Genomic DNA, 16998 nt, shown 5'->3' with positions numbered 1-16998 from the left:
CATTCTCACACAAATGAGAAAGAGGAAGGATAATGGCTAAATAAAGTATCTTCTCCTACTTATCTAAATCCCTCCAAAAGATTATTGGTATAGGAGCGCCAGAGTGTCTGGTGAGAGCCATGTGGTTGAGCTGGAGCAACTAGCTCAACTCTCTCCACACACGGAGTTTTTCAGGTGGACCAGGGGTGGGGGGACAATAGCCTTGATTACCTATTTCCTCCCAAGGTAAGGGGAAGTGACATGGCTAAGATGGCAGGACAGCTTACTCTATGATGTTAACCCCTTCCAGCATTAATTAGACTGAAGCATGTTGTTATCTGAGATGTTGGATATACGAGACTGGTTATCCCACACAACATGCTCTCATGCAACCCATGCACTCCAAGTGAAACCCATTTCCTGGATGATATCAACATTGTGTTTTGTGCCTGTGAACTCCATAGTGAATATTTTTTCATTAGAAAAGAAAACAGCCCAGTGTTTCAGCTTCTAAAAGTTGTTTTATTCAGCGCGCTGTTACAGCTTGTCACACCCAAATCATCAAAAGGAATCTGCCAAAGTGCTTTTCCAGGCAAAACGGGGCAGAGGGAGAGAAACAAAGAACCTCAAATTCACTAGACCAGGGATGGGGAGTTCTGTGACCCTCTAGATGTTGTTGGATTCTATCACCCCTGACGGTCGGCCATGCTGGCTGGGGCAGAAGGCCATTGGATCTGGCAATATCTGGGAGCCCACAAGATTCCCTGCCCCCACACTACACAAACAACCAGGCACTCAGCTGTGAGGCATGCCTCTTACTGGAGGGAGGGTCACTCCAGAGGCAGCTGTGGCATGAGGGTGCTTGATCATGCCTTTGTGGGCACATCAGAGGATTGAGGAGGGCCCCTATGAAGCTTGCTTGGAGATCTTCCTTACCACATGGCTCTCCGGCAAAAACACAACTGTACTAGCAGCCATACGGAATCACACCTCAAAGCTGGATCAGACGGTAGGCTACATCAGGAAGAAGTCTGGGGCAGAGGGGCCTAGAGTGGGAGTCAGGGCTACTCTTAGGGCTGCATGTCTGAAGCATGGGCAGAAATCTTTGAGTGTGAGGTTGCATGGGGCTGTCTCTTTGTGTTTTGTGATGCCAAGCTGCCACCCAGACAGAGGCAGGCAACCAACCAACTGGGTTTAGGGGCAAACTCCTTTGCAAAGCCAGTCTGACTTCACCAAATGCAATGGCAGAGTGACCATTCGGCCTGTGTTCTGTTTCGCTGTGAAATGGCGTGTGTTCCTCAACCCAGAGAACCTTTCGTTCAACGTCAAGCTCGTCTAAGGAAGAAAAACATAAGAGTTAGTCTTGAATCCCCACAGACATGTGCTTGGAGATGTCAGCACACAGCACATTTAAAGCACATCTCCTCCCACCCACCCACACCCAAAAAGTCCTGAGAACAATGATTTGTTAAGGGTGCTGGGAACTGTAGCACTGTGAAAGGAAAACTAAGGTTCTTGCTATTCTTTGGAGGGGGTGGAATGGTGAATACACAGCTCTGCTGAACACAGATAGATTTAGCTTTGGAGACAACACATGTATGACCACAATCTTCATGTGAGTTCCTGGCGACCTTCAGCTTAAACACACCCTGCTCTGAAGTGAGAAAAATCCATCACACTCAAACATTCCTGCACGAAGCTGCCCATGGCAAGGTTATAACACAAAACCTAGAGATTATGATGTGCGGGAATGGTTTCCTTGAGGGCATGTGTAATAGGGTACAAAACCCACCTTCTATATTTTGAAGCCCAGGAGTTAAGAGATGAGGAGTCCACCCAACCCCAGTTCAAGCTGGGGGTTGGACTGCAAGGGAGACAAGCTAGTGTCCCCAGAATTGGGGGGAAGCTTGGCTAATTTCCAGGTTAAACTGAACTCTTTAGTACCGCCCCCCAGGGCACCATTATGTGGGTCCTCTGAAGCATGAGAAAGCTCAGAAGGTAAGAACAGGGCTTTCCTCCCCACTCCTAAGTTCAGCAGGTGGCTAGAGGTGGCCACATGAACACCCCCTACCGCACCCCCAGCATAGGTTCAACTTTTAGCACAATTGAACTTTAACAAAAAGTCTTCAGCCAGATGGCATACAATGCTTTGGCAGTGGCAACTTATCATTTTCTTGATCAACTTATCATTTTCTTGATCATTTTCTTGATTACAAACAATTAAAAAGGCGGACAAACAATTAAAAAGGCGCACAATCTTGCAAAGGAGTGTTGCCATTTAAACTGCTGGTTTGACGTAGGAACCCGAAAAAAGAAAAGGAACCAAGTACCCAGAGTCTGCTTCATATTGCCCTCCACCTCCCTCTATCCTAAGGTAAAGGGTAAAGGGACCCCTGACCATTAGGTCCAGTCGTGACCGACTCTGGGGTTGCGGCGCTCATCTCGCTTTATTGGCCGAGGGAGCTGGCGTACAGCTTCCAGGTCATGTGGCCAGCATGACTAAGCTGCTTCTGGCAAACCAGAGCAGCGCACGGAAACGCCGTTTACCTTCCCGCCGGAGCGGTACCTATTTATCTACTTGCACTTTGATGTGCTTTCGAACTGCTAGGTTGGCAGGAGCTGAGACCAAGCAACGGGAGCTCACCCCGTCACGGGGATTTGAACCGCCAACCTTCTGATCCCTTCTGATCGGCAAGTCCTAGGCTCAGTGGTTTAACCCACAGCGCCACCTGTGTCCCTCCCTCTATCCTGGTTACAAACAAGAGTTAAGATGTGAAAGCCTTGTTATCACCTCATTCCCTTCAATTAGCCAGCTGCTCTGGCAGATGACATCAGTTCCTTCCCGCTTCCAATATTCCTGCTCCAAAAGCCTCCCAATATTCCTGCTCCTAACCTGGTTAGCCATAGCCCGGAAGTTGAATCTCAGGGGAACACCTTTGGGCTGGGAACGGCTCATCTTTTCTGGGCCTCTTCTCCCCCTCGGGAAGGGGTGCTTGGCTCCTGGCCTGTGAAATGCACACAGAATATAAAGATGCCTTCTTTCCATGGAGCCAAGGAAGAAGGGTGGAATTTGTTAATCTCCCAAACCTTCCCAAGTAAGAGATGCCAGAGTTGCGTCACCTACAACTTCCTCAGGGATCAAGCAGCTAAGAAAAACGAAACAGCCCACCTGGGCACGGTTTCTGAGAGAGCAACAGCAGAAGTTCTGTACTTTGAGGGCAGAAGACCCACACTCTGGAAGATGAGCATTTGCCCAGTGGATTCTGGCCAGTCCATGAGGGCTGCCAGCCCCTTCCCACTCCATCTCAGGCACAGAACACATTGGCTCTGCCACTCCTTGGCTCTGGCGCCACCTACTGTTGGCCTCTTTGCCTTCCACCCTACCAGTCCCAATGAGCACCATCCACCCCTGCATAGGTCCAGAGGCGCAGAGGCGTAGGTAGGTGATCTTGCACTCCTGGCAGAACCATCCAGATTGCGCCCTCTACCTATGGACAAGTTAGCTCTTCTTTCCTTCTTTCCTCCAACACCCCCCCCAATTCAATTCACCCTCTATTAAAAACCTTTCCTTATGAGGCAATAATCAATATTTTTATTTATTTATAGACATATTTATGGACATATTTCTAGCTAATTTTGTGCCCCCCTCACCTATGCCCCTGGCTCTGAAAGGGGAGCTGGCTGCAAGTGTCACAGGCCTGGTGGGCCAGAAATCCAAAGTGAGGGGCAGTGTGGCACAGTTGTTGGAGTACTGTGCTAGGAACTGGGAGACCAGGGTACAAGCCCCCACTCAGCCAGGAAGCTTGCTGGGCTCACTCTCAGCCCAACCAACCTCACAGGGTTGTTGTGTGACCATAAAATGTGTGGGGGGGGTGGACTCTGCATACCTGCTTGAGCAGCTTGGGGGAAAGGAGGGAGATAAATGTGTGAAAGAAAGAAGGAAGGAAGGAAGGAAGGAAGGAAGGAAGGAAGGAAGGAAGGAAGGAAGGGTGATAGAGCAGGAAGGTGAGATGCACAATAGAGAATGGGCATTGTTTTCACTCAAGGCAACATAACGTACATGCTTGCTTGACTTGCTTGGGGGTTAGACACAGAAACGGTCAGCACACCTCCAGGATTGGGTTCTGGCTGCCACCTAGAGAAAGAGAGACAGGGAGAGGAAGCAAAGAACCAGACTCCTAGCAGCAGCAGCAGCAGCAGGACTGGAGTGAATGGAGCACAGACTGATGAAGACATGCCAGCGTTAGAGGAGGTTGAGAAGGCTCCAAAGGTCAGACACTCATCAAGATCCAACTGATGTGCCCTCTACAATTCTCCTACAAAGTAAGGTCAGTGCAACCCTAGAACCTCCCACCTGGGGAAAAACAGAGCAGGGGCTCTGGTTATGCCAGGAAGGCATATTGCCAATCCTTACTTTCTCTCCTCCACCACTGCTTTTTCTTCCTTCAGAAAAGGGGGGCTCTTTCCACAACTTACCTCCTCCTCTTTAAAGGCTTCCCCTCCACATTGGACTTTGTTTGCTGTAAGAAGGAAGAGAACAACAAGCATGACAGAAACCAAAACTCCCAAAGCAAGGAGACTTTGTTCCACAGTATGGATCAAAGCTCTCCACAGACTGTAGCTTAAAGTGGATTCCTTGTTTATTTTGCAAAATCTTAGAACCTCTAAGCAGATTACAAAAAGAATAAAGTAATAAAATTATCAGTAAGAAACCACATTTGTTAAAAACCATTTAAGATCCTCTCCTCTGTCTTACATGATTGTTGTAAGGATTACAGAGAAAATGTTTGTAGAATACTGTGACTACTTAGGGAAAACACAATGCAGTTTTAAATCTGGTCAGTCTTACAGTTGCCCCTTTAAGAATGGGTTGCAGGGCCAACTGAAGCCAGAGGGCAATGGCAACACATCCCTCACTCGATCACTGAGAGCCAATGTGGTGTAGAGGTGAGAGTGTCGGGTTGGGACCCAGGAGACCAGCATTCGAATCCCCATCAGCCATGAAGCTGAGTGGGTGGCCAGGGTTGTTGTTGAGATTGAATGAGGAGGGGAAGGGATGATGATGATGATGATGATGATAATACCACACCCATCTGGCTGGGTTTCCCCAGCCACTCTGGGCGGCTTCCAACAAATATTAAAAATACATTAAAATGTCAGGGCTGCCTTCAGATGTCTTCTAAAAGTCTGATATTTGTTTATTTCCTTGACATCTGGTGGGAGGCCGTTCCACAGGGTGGGTGCCACTACTGAGAAGGCCCTCTGCCTGGTTCCCTGTAACCTCACATCTCGCAGTGAGGGAACCACCTGAAGGCCCTCGGTGCTGGATCTCAGTGTCTGGACAGAACAATGGGGGTAGAGACGCTCCTTCAGGTATACTGGGCCAAGGCTGTTTAGGGCTTTAAAGGTCAGCACCAACACTTTGAATTGTGTTCGGAAACATACGGGGAGCCAATGTAGGTCTTTCAAGACCGGTGTTATGTGGTCTTGGCGGCCACTCCCAGTCGCCAGTCTAGCTGCCACATTCTGGATTAATTGTAGTTTCCGGGTCACCTTCAAAAGTAGCACCACATAGAGCGCATTGCAGTAGTCCAAGCAAGAGATAACTAGAGCATGCACCACTCTGGCGAGACAGTCTGCAGGCAGGTAGGGTCTCAGCCTGCATACCAGATGGAGCTGATAAACAGCTGCCCTGGACACAGAATTGACCTGCACCTCCATGGACAACTGTGAGTCCAAAATGACTCCCAGCAGTGGCATAGCGTGGGTTGTCAGCACCCGGGGCCAGGCAAGTAATTTGCGCCCCCTAACCCGTGGATTAATTCGGGGCAGAGAGCTGCGAGTGCGCCCCCCCCCGATGTTGTGCCCGGTGCGGACGCCCCCCCCTGCACCCCCCACGCTACGCCACTGACTCCTAGGCTATGCACCTGGTATTTCAGGGGCACAGTTACCCCATTCAGAACCAGGGAGTCCTCCACACCTGCCCGCCCCCTGTCCCCCCAAAACAGTACTTCTGTCCTGTCAGGATTTAACCTCAGCCCCCATCCTCCAGACACTCACACAGGACGTTCACCGCCTTCACTGGTTCTGATTTGAAAGAGAGGTAGAGCTGGGTATCATCCAAATCTTGATGAACACCCAACCCAAACCCCCTGATCTCTCCCAGCGGCTGCATGTAGATGTTGAAAAGCATGAGGGAGAGGACAGAACCCTGAGGCACCCAACAAGTGAGAGCCCAGGGGTCTGAACACTCATCCCCCAACACCACTTTCTCAACACAGCCCAGGAGAAAGGAGCGGAACCACCGTATAACAGTGCCCCCAGCTCACAGCCCCTCTAGACAGTCCAGAAGGATGTTATGGTTGATGGTATCAAAAGCCACTGAGAGATCCAACAGAACTAGGAAACAGCTCTCACCTTTGTCCCTACCCCGCCGGAGATCATCGCCCAGTGCGACCAAGGCAGTTTCAGTCCCATGGTGAGGCCTGAATCCCGACTGGAAGGGATCCAAATGGTCCGCTTCTTCCAGGTGTGCCTGGAGTTGTTCAGCAACCACTCGCTCTATCACCTTGCCCAAGAATGGAAGATTTGAGACTGGGTGATAGTTGGCCATATTGGCCAGGTCTAGAGATGTTTTTTTAAGAAGCGGTTTAATGACCACCTCTTTCAGCAGGTCTGGGAAGGCTCCCTCACAGAAAGAAGCATTCACCACCCCGTGAAGCCCATCGCCCAGCCCTTCCCGGCTAGCTTTTATAAGCCAGGATGGGCAAGGATCAAAGAGACAGGTGGTTGGTTTCACTCATCCAAGCAGCCTGTCCACTTGCTAGACAGGACTCTAGCACTCTCCCGCCCCAGCCCTGCTCCCATGGTGGAATCTACCTCTTCCCAAATCTGAGCTATGCAAAAGCATTGCAGGAGATCTTGGGGTCCCTACCAGGCCCCGGTGACGAAGGTGGTTCTGATAGATTGTGAAGCACCTGAAAGAGTCTCCTGCTGCTGTTTTCTGCAGATGCAATAGAGGCGGTGAAGAAGGTCCTCTTTGCCGTCACCATTGCCACTTGGTAGACTTGACGTTGAGCTCTGACCCATGTCCGGTCCAATTAAGAATGAGTTTTCTGCCACTGGCACTCTAGCCGTCTCAGTGATTGTTTCCTTGCCCTCAGCTCTGGAGATAACCACAGGACTGTCCGGGTTCCATCCAATTGGAGAGGGCACTCAGAGCCAGAGAGTCGATAGCCCTGGTTAACTCCGCATTCCAACAGGGAATCCACCAGGGAATCAGCTGAAAGGCCATCAACATGGGATAAAACATCCCCTACCACTCTCTGGAACATCCCCTATCACTCTCTGGAACATCCCCTACCACTCTCTGGAAGCCAATTGGATTCATTAAGTGGCAGGGGCGGACCATCCAAATCGGTCCCACCTCCCTGCAGAGGGGAAGGGTCGCAGAGAAGTCCAGTTGCACTAGGAAGTGATCTGACCATGGCACTTCTTTTGTTTCACTTTTACTTACTGTCAGATCACCCACGTCACTAGAGGTGAACACCAGGTCTAAGGCATGTCCGTGACTATGAGTTGGGCCAAACTTATTCAGGGACAGCCCCATGGAGGCCATGCTTTCCACAAAATCCGGAGTGGCCCCTTGTAAGGTTGTGTTGGCATGGATGTTAAAATCCCCTAAGACAACCAAACTAGGTGTCTCCAGGAGAACATCTGGTATGACCTGAAGCAGCTCGGGCAGGGAATCCTTGGCACAGTGGGGAGGTTGGTACACCAAAAGGAATCCTGTACTGCCCCTATTGCCCAACTTCCAGACCATGCACTCAGAGAGGTCTTCCCAATAGGGACGATGTAAACCACTTTAAGCTCCTTGGAGAAATGGTTGGGGTACAGATGGAAAAAATAAATAGTTGTTGTTGTTTAGTTGTTTAGTCATGTCCCTTGACACGGGGACATTCCCAGGGAAACTGAAGGAAGCAGTGGTGTGTCCACTCTTAAAGAAAACTTCATTAGATCCCTTAGACCTATCCAATTACCGCCCAGTTTCAAATCTTCCATACCTGGGTAAGGTAATTGAGAGAGCGGTTGCTGAACAGCTTGGTAGGTTTCTGGAGGAAACATCGGCTTTAGATCTATTTCAGTCCGGTTTCTGTCCTGGTTTTGGGACGGAGACGGCTCTGGTCGCCCTAACAGATGATCTCCGTAGACAACTGGATCGAGGCGGGTCAGGACTGCTGATCCTTTTAGATTTGTCAGCAGCCTTTGACATGGTCGATCATGATCTTCTGGACCACCGCCTCGCAGACGTGGGGATACAGGGCATAGCCCGTAACTGGTTGTGCTCTTTTATCTCTGGTCGGGGACAGAGGGTGGCACTAGGGAGGGAAATGTGTGTGGGGCGCAATTCTCTCCCCGATGCTTTTTAACATCTTTATGCGCCCCCTTGTCCAGATTATCCGGAGCTTTGGGCTGGGCTGTCACCAATATGCTGATGACACTCAGCTCTATCTGCTGATGGATGGCCACACCGACTCGGCCCTGAACACACTGACCAGATGCTTGGAAGCTGTGGCTGGATGGTTTCGTGGGAGCCGATTAAAACTAAATCCTTCGAAGACAGAGGTCCTATGGCTAGGTCGGGATGGCATGGGGATGAGGGACCAACTCCCTTCTCTTGCGGGGGCCCAATTAGTGCCATTGCCTTCTGTTAAGAGTTTGGGTGTAATCCTTGACGCCTCCCTTTCCATGGAGGCGCAAGTTACAGCAACAGCCAAGGCGACATTTTTCCACCTTCGCCGCATCAAGCAGTTGGTCACTTACCTTTCTTGCCCCGACCTGGCCGCAGTGATCCATGCGACGGTCATCTCCAGGCTTGACTACTGTAATTCGCTCTATGTGGGGCTGCCCTTGAAGCTGTCCCAGAAACTCCAGCGGGTACAGAATGCTGCAGCGAGGCTCCTCACGTGGTCTCTGCCATGGGAGCATATTCACCCAGTGCTTTTCAAGCTGCACTGGCTCCCGCCCGGTGGAGTAAAGGGTCAGATTTAAGGTGCTGCTTTTGACCTTTAAAGCCCTTCACGACCTAGGACCCTCGTACCTACGGGACCGCCTCTCCTGGTATGCCCCACGGAGAGCCTCAAGGTCCACATATAGCAACACCCTAGAGGTCCCGGGCCCTAAGGAAGTTAGATTGGCTTCAACCAGAGCCAGGGCCTTTTCAACACTGGCCCCGGCCTGGTGGAACGCTCTGCCTCATGAGACCAGGGCCCTGCAGGATCTGATTTCTTTCCGCAGGGCCTGTAAGACAGAGTTGTTCCGCCTGGCCTTTGGCTTGGAGCCAATTTGATTCCCTCCCTCCCTCTCTTTCTTTTTTCTTTTCCTTCTCCTCCTGCGATAAGGCTACATTTTAATATTTTAATGTTCCATTATTTTAATGTTGTATTTTATTTTTGTTTTTAAGTTGTAATCATTCATCTTGTTTTTATTATTGCTTGTAAGACGCTCTGAGCCCGGCCTTCTTCTTCTTCTTCTTCTTCTTCTTCTTCTTCTTCTTCTTATTCTTATTCTTATTATTATTTCCGACTCTTCGTGACCCCATGGACCAGAGCACACCAGGCACTCCTGTCTTCCACTGCCTCCCTCAGTTTGGTCAAACTCCTGCTGGTAGCTTCGAGAACACTGTCCAACCATCTCATGCTCTGTCGTCCCCTTCTCCTTGTGCCCTCCATCTTTCCCAACATCAGGGTCTTTTCCAGGGAGTCTTCTCTTCTCATGAGGTGGCCAAAGTATTGGAGCCTCAGCTTCAGGATCTGTCCTTCCAGTGAGCACTCAAGGCTGATTTCCTTCAGAATGGATAGGTTTGAACTTCTTGCAGTCCATGGGACTCTCAAGAGTCTCCCCCAGCACCAGAATTCAAAAGCATGATATAAAAGACAATGAAGAACTCACCCTTCGGTTGAAGTTGAATCTGGATTGCCTCTGGAAGAAAGCTGGTCTTCGGTTTAGCCGGAAAGGCTGATTACTGGGGGGAAATAAAAGGACCCTATATTAACACAAATTTCTGCGCACACTCAAGCCATAGATACTGTGGTAGATACGCCAGTCTCCAAGTGGCGAGACTCGGGGAGTGACTGTGCTTACGCAGGGCTCCGTTTGTAGGGAATGAAGGTCAGAGTAGGCTGTGGTGTCTTTAGTAAGTATGGCTACATTTACAAAGCATAGGACAGAGGGGCTCAGAGCACTCACACCCCGGGTCTTTCTTCCACATTGGGGTTCCAGGCAAATCACAGCCTTACAGTTCAGCTTCCAGCATCAGCCAAATTCCCACACAAAACTCTGGCTCCTGTTCTTCTACGTTACAAGGCGATGACGTCGTGTCCAAGTAGGTGGCAGGGTGATCTGGATCCTGACCCCCTCCCCAAACATATAAAAATATATTTGCTGAATTTGGAATCTCAGTTGAAAAATTGTCCAGCCATTTGCTACTTGATTTTGCAAATGTTCAGATTCCCCAGGATTGGGAGGCGAAAACTGACACCGTGTCCTGTAAAGTGGCTTGCAGTCACACACACACTTTCGTGGGAACAGGGAAGCATAGGAGCCAGCTCCTAGGGCTTGAGGTCCCTTTGGCTCCTCCAATAAAATATTTGAGGGGATCGCCCCCTCCCCCCAAAAGTTGATGGGCATTGCCATTCAACTGGTGTGCATGTGCTGCATTTTGTGATCAATGGGGCAGAGTAGGGCTTACCTCCCCACTCCAATATTTTATTCAGGTTTGCCCCCCTGCACAGAAGTCTACTCCTCCCGAAACCAAGCTTCCTTACCTTTGGGCGGTTGGTGGAGCAGCTCCTGCCCTTCGAAAGCGATTGACCCTTGTGGGATCCCTCTGCTGGGTACCGGGTGTTGTGCCATCCCTGCTCCCAACCAAGGTAGCATCTTCCTGCTGCACCTACAAATTAGCACAGTTTGCCTCAGGATTGGCTTCTTGAACATAAAGCATCATGGGCAGGGGAACAGCTGTCGAAGCCCAGCCTTCCTCATCCTGGAGTCTGCCAAATGTTGTCGACTACAACTCCCATCCATCCTGAGCTGTCTGGGTTTATAGGAGCTGCCGTCCAAAACTCCTGGAGGGTATCAGTTGGCAAAGACTGCCATAGTCCTACCTGTTGAGCTGAGCTGGGCCGATTTAGGGGGCTCATGCCTTTTGGCCCAAGGGCTGCTCTCCTCCTGGGACTGGTCACCCCATTCCAGAAAGGCTTACTGTAATTCTGCTGCTTTTGAAACTCTCCTCTGAACCTGCTGGGTCCTAAAGAGACACACCATGCAGAATGTGATTCCTCTTCAATCCTCAGGTGTCGACAATTTATCATTAAAAACAATGTTTCTCTGCTATTTGCCACATCTGACTCTCCCCTGCCCCTTCTTCCAAAGGGGGATGAGTATGTGAGATTACCTGCACTTTTGCTATTGTATTATTAATAATAATATATCACCCTTCATCAAAAGATCTCAGGGCTGTTCACAAGGTAAAAGCACAAATAAATAGTTAAAATAAAAACAACAAAACAATAGCACCTCTCCCCACAAACACATTTAAAAGGCTGTAGAATATTAATCAGCCAGAGGCCTGGTTGAAGTTGGATCCTGGTCCAACTGCACTGGCTACCACCTAGTTTCTAATCCCAATTCAAATGCTGGTTTTTAATCTATAAAGCCTTAAATAGCTCAGGACTGCAATAACTCAGGGACCGCCTCTCTCCATATGAACCTATCCAGACCTTGCAATCATCATCTGAGACCCTTCTTTGTGTGCCTCCTCCATGAGAGGTCCGGAGGGTGGCAACTTGAGAATGAGCTTTTTCTGCAGTGGATCCCCGCTTGTGGAATGCTCTCCCCAGGGAGGTCAAGCTGGCACCTTTATTATGCACCTTTAGGTACCAGACAAAAATGTTCCTCTTCAACCAGGCCTTTGGCTGATTGACATCTGATGCCCTTTTAAAATATGTTATGGAAGGGAGGGGGGTTATTGGGTTGTCTTTGTTTTTGTGAACCTCCCCGAGATCTGCGGGGAGTTTGTATAAAAATACAAACTTTAATAATGATGATGATGATGTTTAGGATCAAAGTTTTCCTTTTCCTAGATGGCTTGTCCCAGGTTGACAAGCCCCATCTGTCTATCTCCAACATGAAAAGCCTATCTCAATTCAGGAGCATCCCTCCTCTGCAGATCCTTGTTCTCCCACAACACTACTGATCCCTACCTTGATAGATTATTTTCCCACTTCATCAAAGGCCCATTAACCATGAAAGGAGGAGATTCTTTGTTGTGCTGTATTCCTAGTTCTGTGCTACAGTTTGAAAGAGCTGTGCTCAAGTCATACTGGGAGCCAGTTCATGCTATAAATCACTTAAACGTTTTGTCTCTTTTTGTGTTCATTATTTTCATTTTAATATTCATTCATTCATTATTTAATATTCATTTTAGTGTTCAATTACATTATGTACCCTCCTCTGGTCACCCCTAGCTAAAGGTACTTGCATGAAGCTGAAGGAGGGGTTGATATCTCAGGATGCCAACCGTTACAAAAAGCCCTACCAACTTATTTCCTGAATTTTGCCAACTCCCAAACCTTCTCTTCCTGCTATTGCTTCTCACACATACCTTGCAGGTTCCTTGGTACCCAGCCCCAGAATCGACGTCTTCTGTTGCTATAGGCTGGATTCCAGTTCTTGAGCGGCTGCTTCCATCTGTTTTCCTTTGCATTTGTCTGCCCTTTCTTGTTGCGCTTTATGATGTCATCTAAATTAGGGAAACCAACACACACAGAATACGTCAAGGAAATCTTCTCTTTTGTTTCATGTTGGCCTCCCAGCATTTTAAGACAAGAGGATGGAAAGCTAACCCTCAGTATGTGGGGCAAGGAGAGTGTGGCACAGAATACTGCTCTAAGGAATCCCAGTATTCCAAAACAGAATTCCAAAACAGAGGGTAGTTTCCAGTTGCCCTTAATAACTTGGGACCAGTTTATCTGCAATATGTGCCCAGTTGACCCCTTTGACCTGCAGAACTGGCACCATTACAGGTGCCACATAATACCAATTCTGCATTTGTAAGAAATGCATATTTTTGTGTCTCAGCCTCTACAGTTTGGAACTCCCTGCCTGCTCATATCAAGCAGGCGTCTTCACGATACTCTTCAGCACCTGCTAAAAATATTTTTATTTAGACAACCTAATCCAAATATGTAAAGTGTTGGCATGTGTTTTAATCTGGATTTATCTTAGGGTTGATTTTCTTTTAATTCAAATAGGGAAAATGTATTGCATTAAATGAGGCAAGGATAGCAGAGTGAGCAACAAACTGAACAGGCGCGGCAATTTCTGAGCCGTATTAATAGCACCGTCTAACCAATATAGAAGCGATCAGTATGGCTTTACTCTGAACGCAAGGTCTCCTTACCTGGAGAACTGAGTTGATTTGCGTAATCATAGAAGCATAGGAAGAAGCTGCCTTGTACTGAGCCAGACCATTAGCTTAGTATTGTCAACACTGACGGGAACTCTCACTCCAGGGTAAAGGCAAAATTTCCTAGCCCTACCTGGAGATGCCATCAGAGATTGATACCTGGGATCTTCTGCATGCAAAGCAGCTACTCTGCCATTGAGCCAAGCATGATCCTTGAAGTGAATAATTACCACCATTCAAGAAAGTTTGAAAGTATTCAGAAGAGACCCCCCCCCCAAAAGCAAGTCCTTCAAGGGGAAAAAAATGAAGGAGGCTGTATATCCTTCAGCTTGGGGTGTGGGGATGAGAGGAAGCCAGGTTTTCAGTAATAGTATCAAACATAAACTCCCAATACTCAACGTCAGAGAGGGAATCATTAAATACTGGGTGCTGGTTATTAAGTTAAGTCTGATCAAATAACAGTGGATGCCCAAATGCCAATCCTGAATAACAGAGAGCACATTTCCAGCATTCCTATTTTCAGAGGGGGCTTTAGGGAGGCAAATTAGCCAGGCAAGCCAATAGAGAGTGGAGAGATTTTCCTCTTTCTTTCATTGTAATTCTGTTGGACGGGGCAGGGGCATATTTCCAGATCACTGACTGAAAAAATGAGTGTGATGTTTGTGTGCACAAACAGATCTTGTGCCAAGGAAATGATGATTTGCATTGCCCGTCAATGCCATAAATAGACCAGGCATCACATCAAGCTTCTATTTTTGGAGAGGGCCAGTTTATCATGTCCGTGCTGGACTGTGGGGTTTTGAGCTTGGAAAAACTGCTGTGGGGTATGGTGAGGTGAGCCAAAATGTAGCTGTGATTTGAACCTAACAGGCTGCATCTAGATATACCCAGAGTAAACACACTGAAATTAATTAGAACGGCTAAGTAAGGGCCATTAATTTCAATTGGTCTACTCTGAGTAAGACTTAGCTACAGACAACCAGTCCACACTGAGCCATCTGCTTTTCCCTGATGGTTCCCTTCTCTCTGGATGGAGGAGGGAGAAGTGTTTGGGTTGAAAATAGGCTGTCCATGGTGAAAGGAGAGGGATTTACTGAGAAACGGAAAAAGGAGAGGAAGTTGCAGGTGGGGGGGTGTCAAGCAGAAGATGGGGGAGAAGACCCCTCTTGGGTTCAACTAAGCCAATTGGCCTGTGGAATCAGGAATGGCATAGGTATAGACCCCGTGGGGATCCAACTTTGGGCACCTAAGAAGGCTGCAAGGAATTTGCAAACTTTGCCAAACCTTCCCTGGCCGGACATTTTCTGCGCCTCAGAGAGGTTCATAGGCAGCCTCCCCCGCCCCATATACAGAAGGTATATAGTGCATATTTTTTGGGAGGAGGGGCGGTTCTCACCTGGAACCAGCCCCCTCCACCCCAGCTTTGAGAAGGGCACCCAGAGTGGATCTGGTTCCGCGAGGATAAAGCCTATGCGGCTCCAGAGCAAGTCCATGGGGTGGGGTGGGTCCCCGGTGGGTCCCCGAGACGCTAGGACACACCCAACCAACACCCGACGAGTGTGGCGAGCAGCACCTACCCAGAGACAGATCTATCTCCTCAGCAGCCACCGCCGGCTCCGATCCTGCCCCAGCACCGGCGGCTTCGAGCATCTGCCCGGCCCCCGGCGCTGCCATGGCCTCTGAGGAAAGAGAGGGGTGGCGGCGGCCGGCCGGAGGAGAGCCCTCCGAGCTCCCGCCCCCTGGCCAGCTGTCCCATTCCCATTCCCCGGCGCCGCCACCAGAGTCGCCCCCGCCCGTCCGGGGCGGAGGCCGGCCCCGGCCTGTGGCGCGGCTTGGGAGGCGGGCGGGGTCCACCTGCAGACCCGTTCTTCTCCATGGCCTCTGCACCGCTCTCAAATCCCAAAACAGCCTGGATCATGCCGAAGGCAGCGCCGTGTGTAGTCCGGCATGTTGTTCTCATAGTGGCCGAGCAGGTGCTCTGATGGGGAGGACCCGAGCCCGGGAGCAGCGCTCTCTTCGCCTGAGGGTTCCAGCAACTCGCATTCAGGAAGGTTACCGTCTCAGACAGTGGAGGTAGAGCACAGCAACCCTTATCTTTCTGCACCCCAAAGCGAGTGTTTCAAGAGGATAGGAAGAGTTTGCTGGAACAGGCAGGCCAGTGACCCATCTAGTCTCGCATCCTGCACCAGATGCCTGTAGGCATAGGAGTCAATTCCAAGAGTCCGAGGACCCTTCGCCATCCCCACCCTCATAAAATATTTGGTGGGCATTGCTATTCAAATGGTGTGTTATTGATGATTCAGGACAGGGCTTATCTGCCCCCCCCCAATATTTTATTCAAGTTGGCACCCCTGCCTGCAGGAAACTTTCAAGCAGGCTCAACCAGTATTCACAAACATTACTGCTTCTGACCAGTGGATAGTAACCAGAGGCAGCTCTTCCCATTTTGCCACCTGAGGCAAAATTGGAATTGCCACCACTTTCTCTCCCTGCACCAGTACTTCCACTGCTGGAGAACATGGCATTCTGCAAAGCTACTCAGCACAAATATAATATGGGGAAGACCTGGCTTTCCAGTAGTACAGGTGAAAAGGATCTTGGAGTCTTGGGGAACCACAACCTTCACATGAGTCAACAGTGTGATGCAGCAGCAAAAAAGCTGATACTATTCTAGGCTGCATCAACAGAAATACAGTATCCAGGTCAAGGGAAGACATAATGCTGCTTTAATCTGCCTTGGTCAGACCACACCTGGAATACTGTGTCCAGTTCTGAGTGCCATAATCTAAGAAGGATATTGACAAGCTGGAATGTGTAAGTTCCACTAGGATCCAGTACTGTTTTACTGCAAGGAAGATTACATTCCACCCCCACCAGGTGTGACACACCCATCGTTTGCAGCACACACCTTGATATTTCTATTGATGCTGCTGCCCAGGAATACAAGTTGGGTATGTGTCACTCTCTATGCTGGTTTGGATACTAGTGATTGGGAGAAGTTTACAAGGTCTCCTCCAGATATTGTTCGTTTAGCTAAAGCATTTATATGTCACTTAATCATTAGTGTTTGTAAGTGGTATACATAAAAAATAAACTATGGGTAGAAGGAGGAGTTACGCTAAGACCAGACCATGTCATTACCGAGGAGGCAGGTTTAGTTGTTATTTGAGGACTAACCCTGCCTCTGGGTCTGGTCTTGTCCAGACGGATAGTGGAATCAGCAAGGGATACCCACATGACTTAAAGGTGCTGCTGTGCAATGCCAGGTCAATGATTCATAAGACCATTGCCATCCATGACTTGATCATGGATGGAGGACTTGACCTGGCATGTGTAACAGAGACTTGGTTGGATGAAGCAGATCAGCCTGTCATTGTCGCTGTTTGTCCACTAGGTTTCTGTTACGCACAGCAACCCAGGCCTTGGGGGGGGGGTTGCAGTGATTTTTAGGAAGTCATTAGTTTGCACCAGGCATCCTATTGGGAAGACCCAGTTCTCTGAGTGCATGTTCTGGAAGTTGGGCAATAGAGGCAGTACAGGATTCCTTTTGG

At 49.1% G+C, this 16998-nt stretch overlaps 1 protein-coding gene across 1 annotated transcript; it reads right to left on the bottom strand.

Moving 5' to 3' along the window:
- Window positions 1–480: 480 nt before the first annotated feature.
- LOC128406596 (UAP56-interacting factor-like) lies at window positions 481–15204 on the bottom strand. Its single transcript, XM_053374133.1, has 9 exons — window positions 15025–15204; window positions 12644–12781; window positions 11145–11287; window positions 10806–10930; window positions 9931–10003; window positions 4456–4499; window positions 4040–4114; window positions 2873–2984; window positions 481–1314 (listed from the first exon to the last, which is right to left on the bottom strand). The coding sequence occupies exons 1-9, from the start codon at window positions 15119–15121 to the stop codon at window positions 1174–1176; spliced, it is 948 nt and encodes a 315-aa protein (XP_053230108.1). The 5' UTR covers window positions 15122–15204; the 3' UTR covers window positions 481–1173.
- Between the last annotated feature and the right edge of the window lie 1794 nt (window positions 15205–16998).

Source organism: Podarcis raffonei, chromosome Z (assembly GCF_027172205.1).
Source record: "Podarcis raffonei isolate rPodRaf1 chromosome Z, rPodRaf1.pri, whole genome shotgun sequence".
NCBI lineage: Eukaryota > Metazoa > Chordata > Lepidosauria > Squamata > Lacertidae > Podarcis > Podarcis raffonei.
Note: the sequence above shows the minus strand (reverse complement) of the source record. Positions and strands in the feature narration are given on the sequence as shown.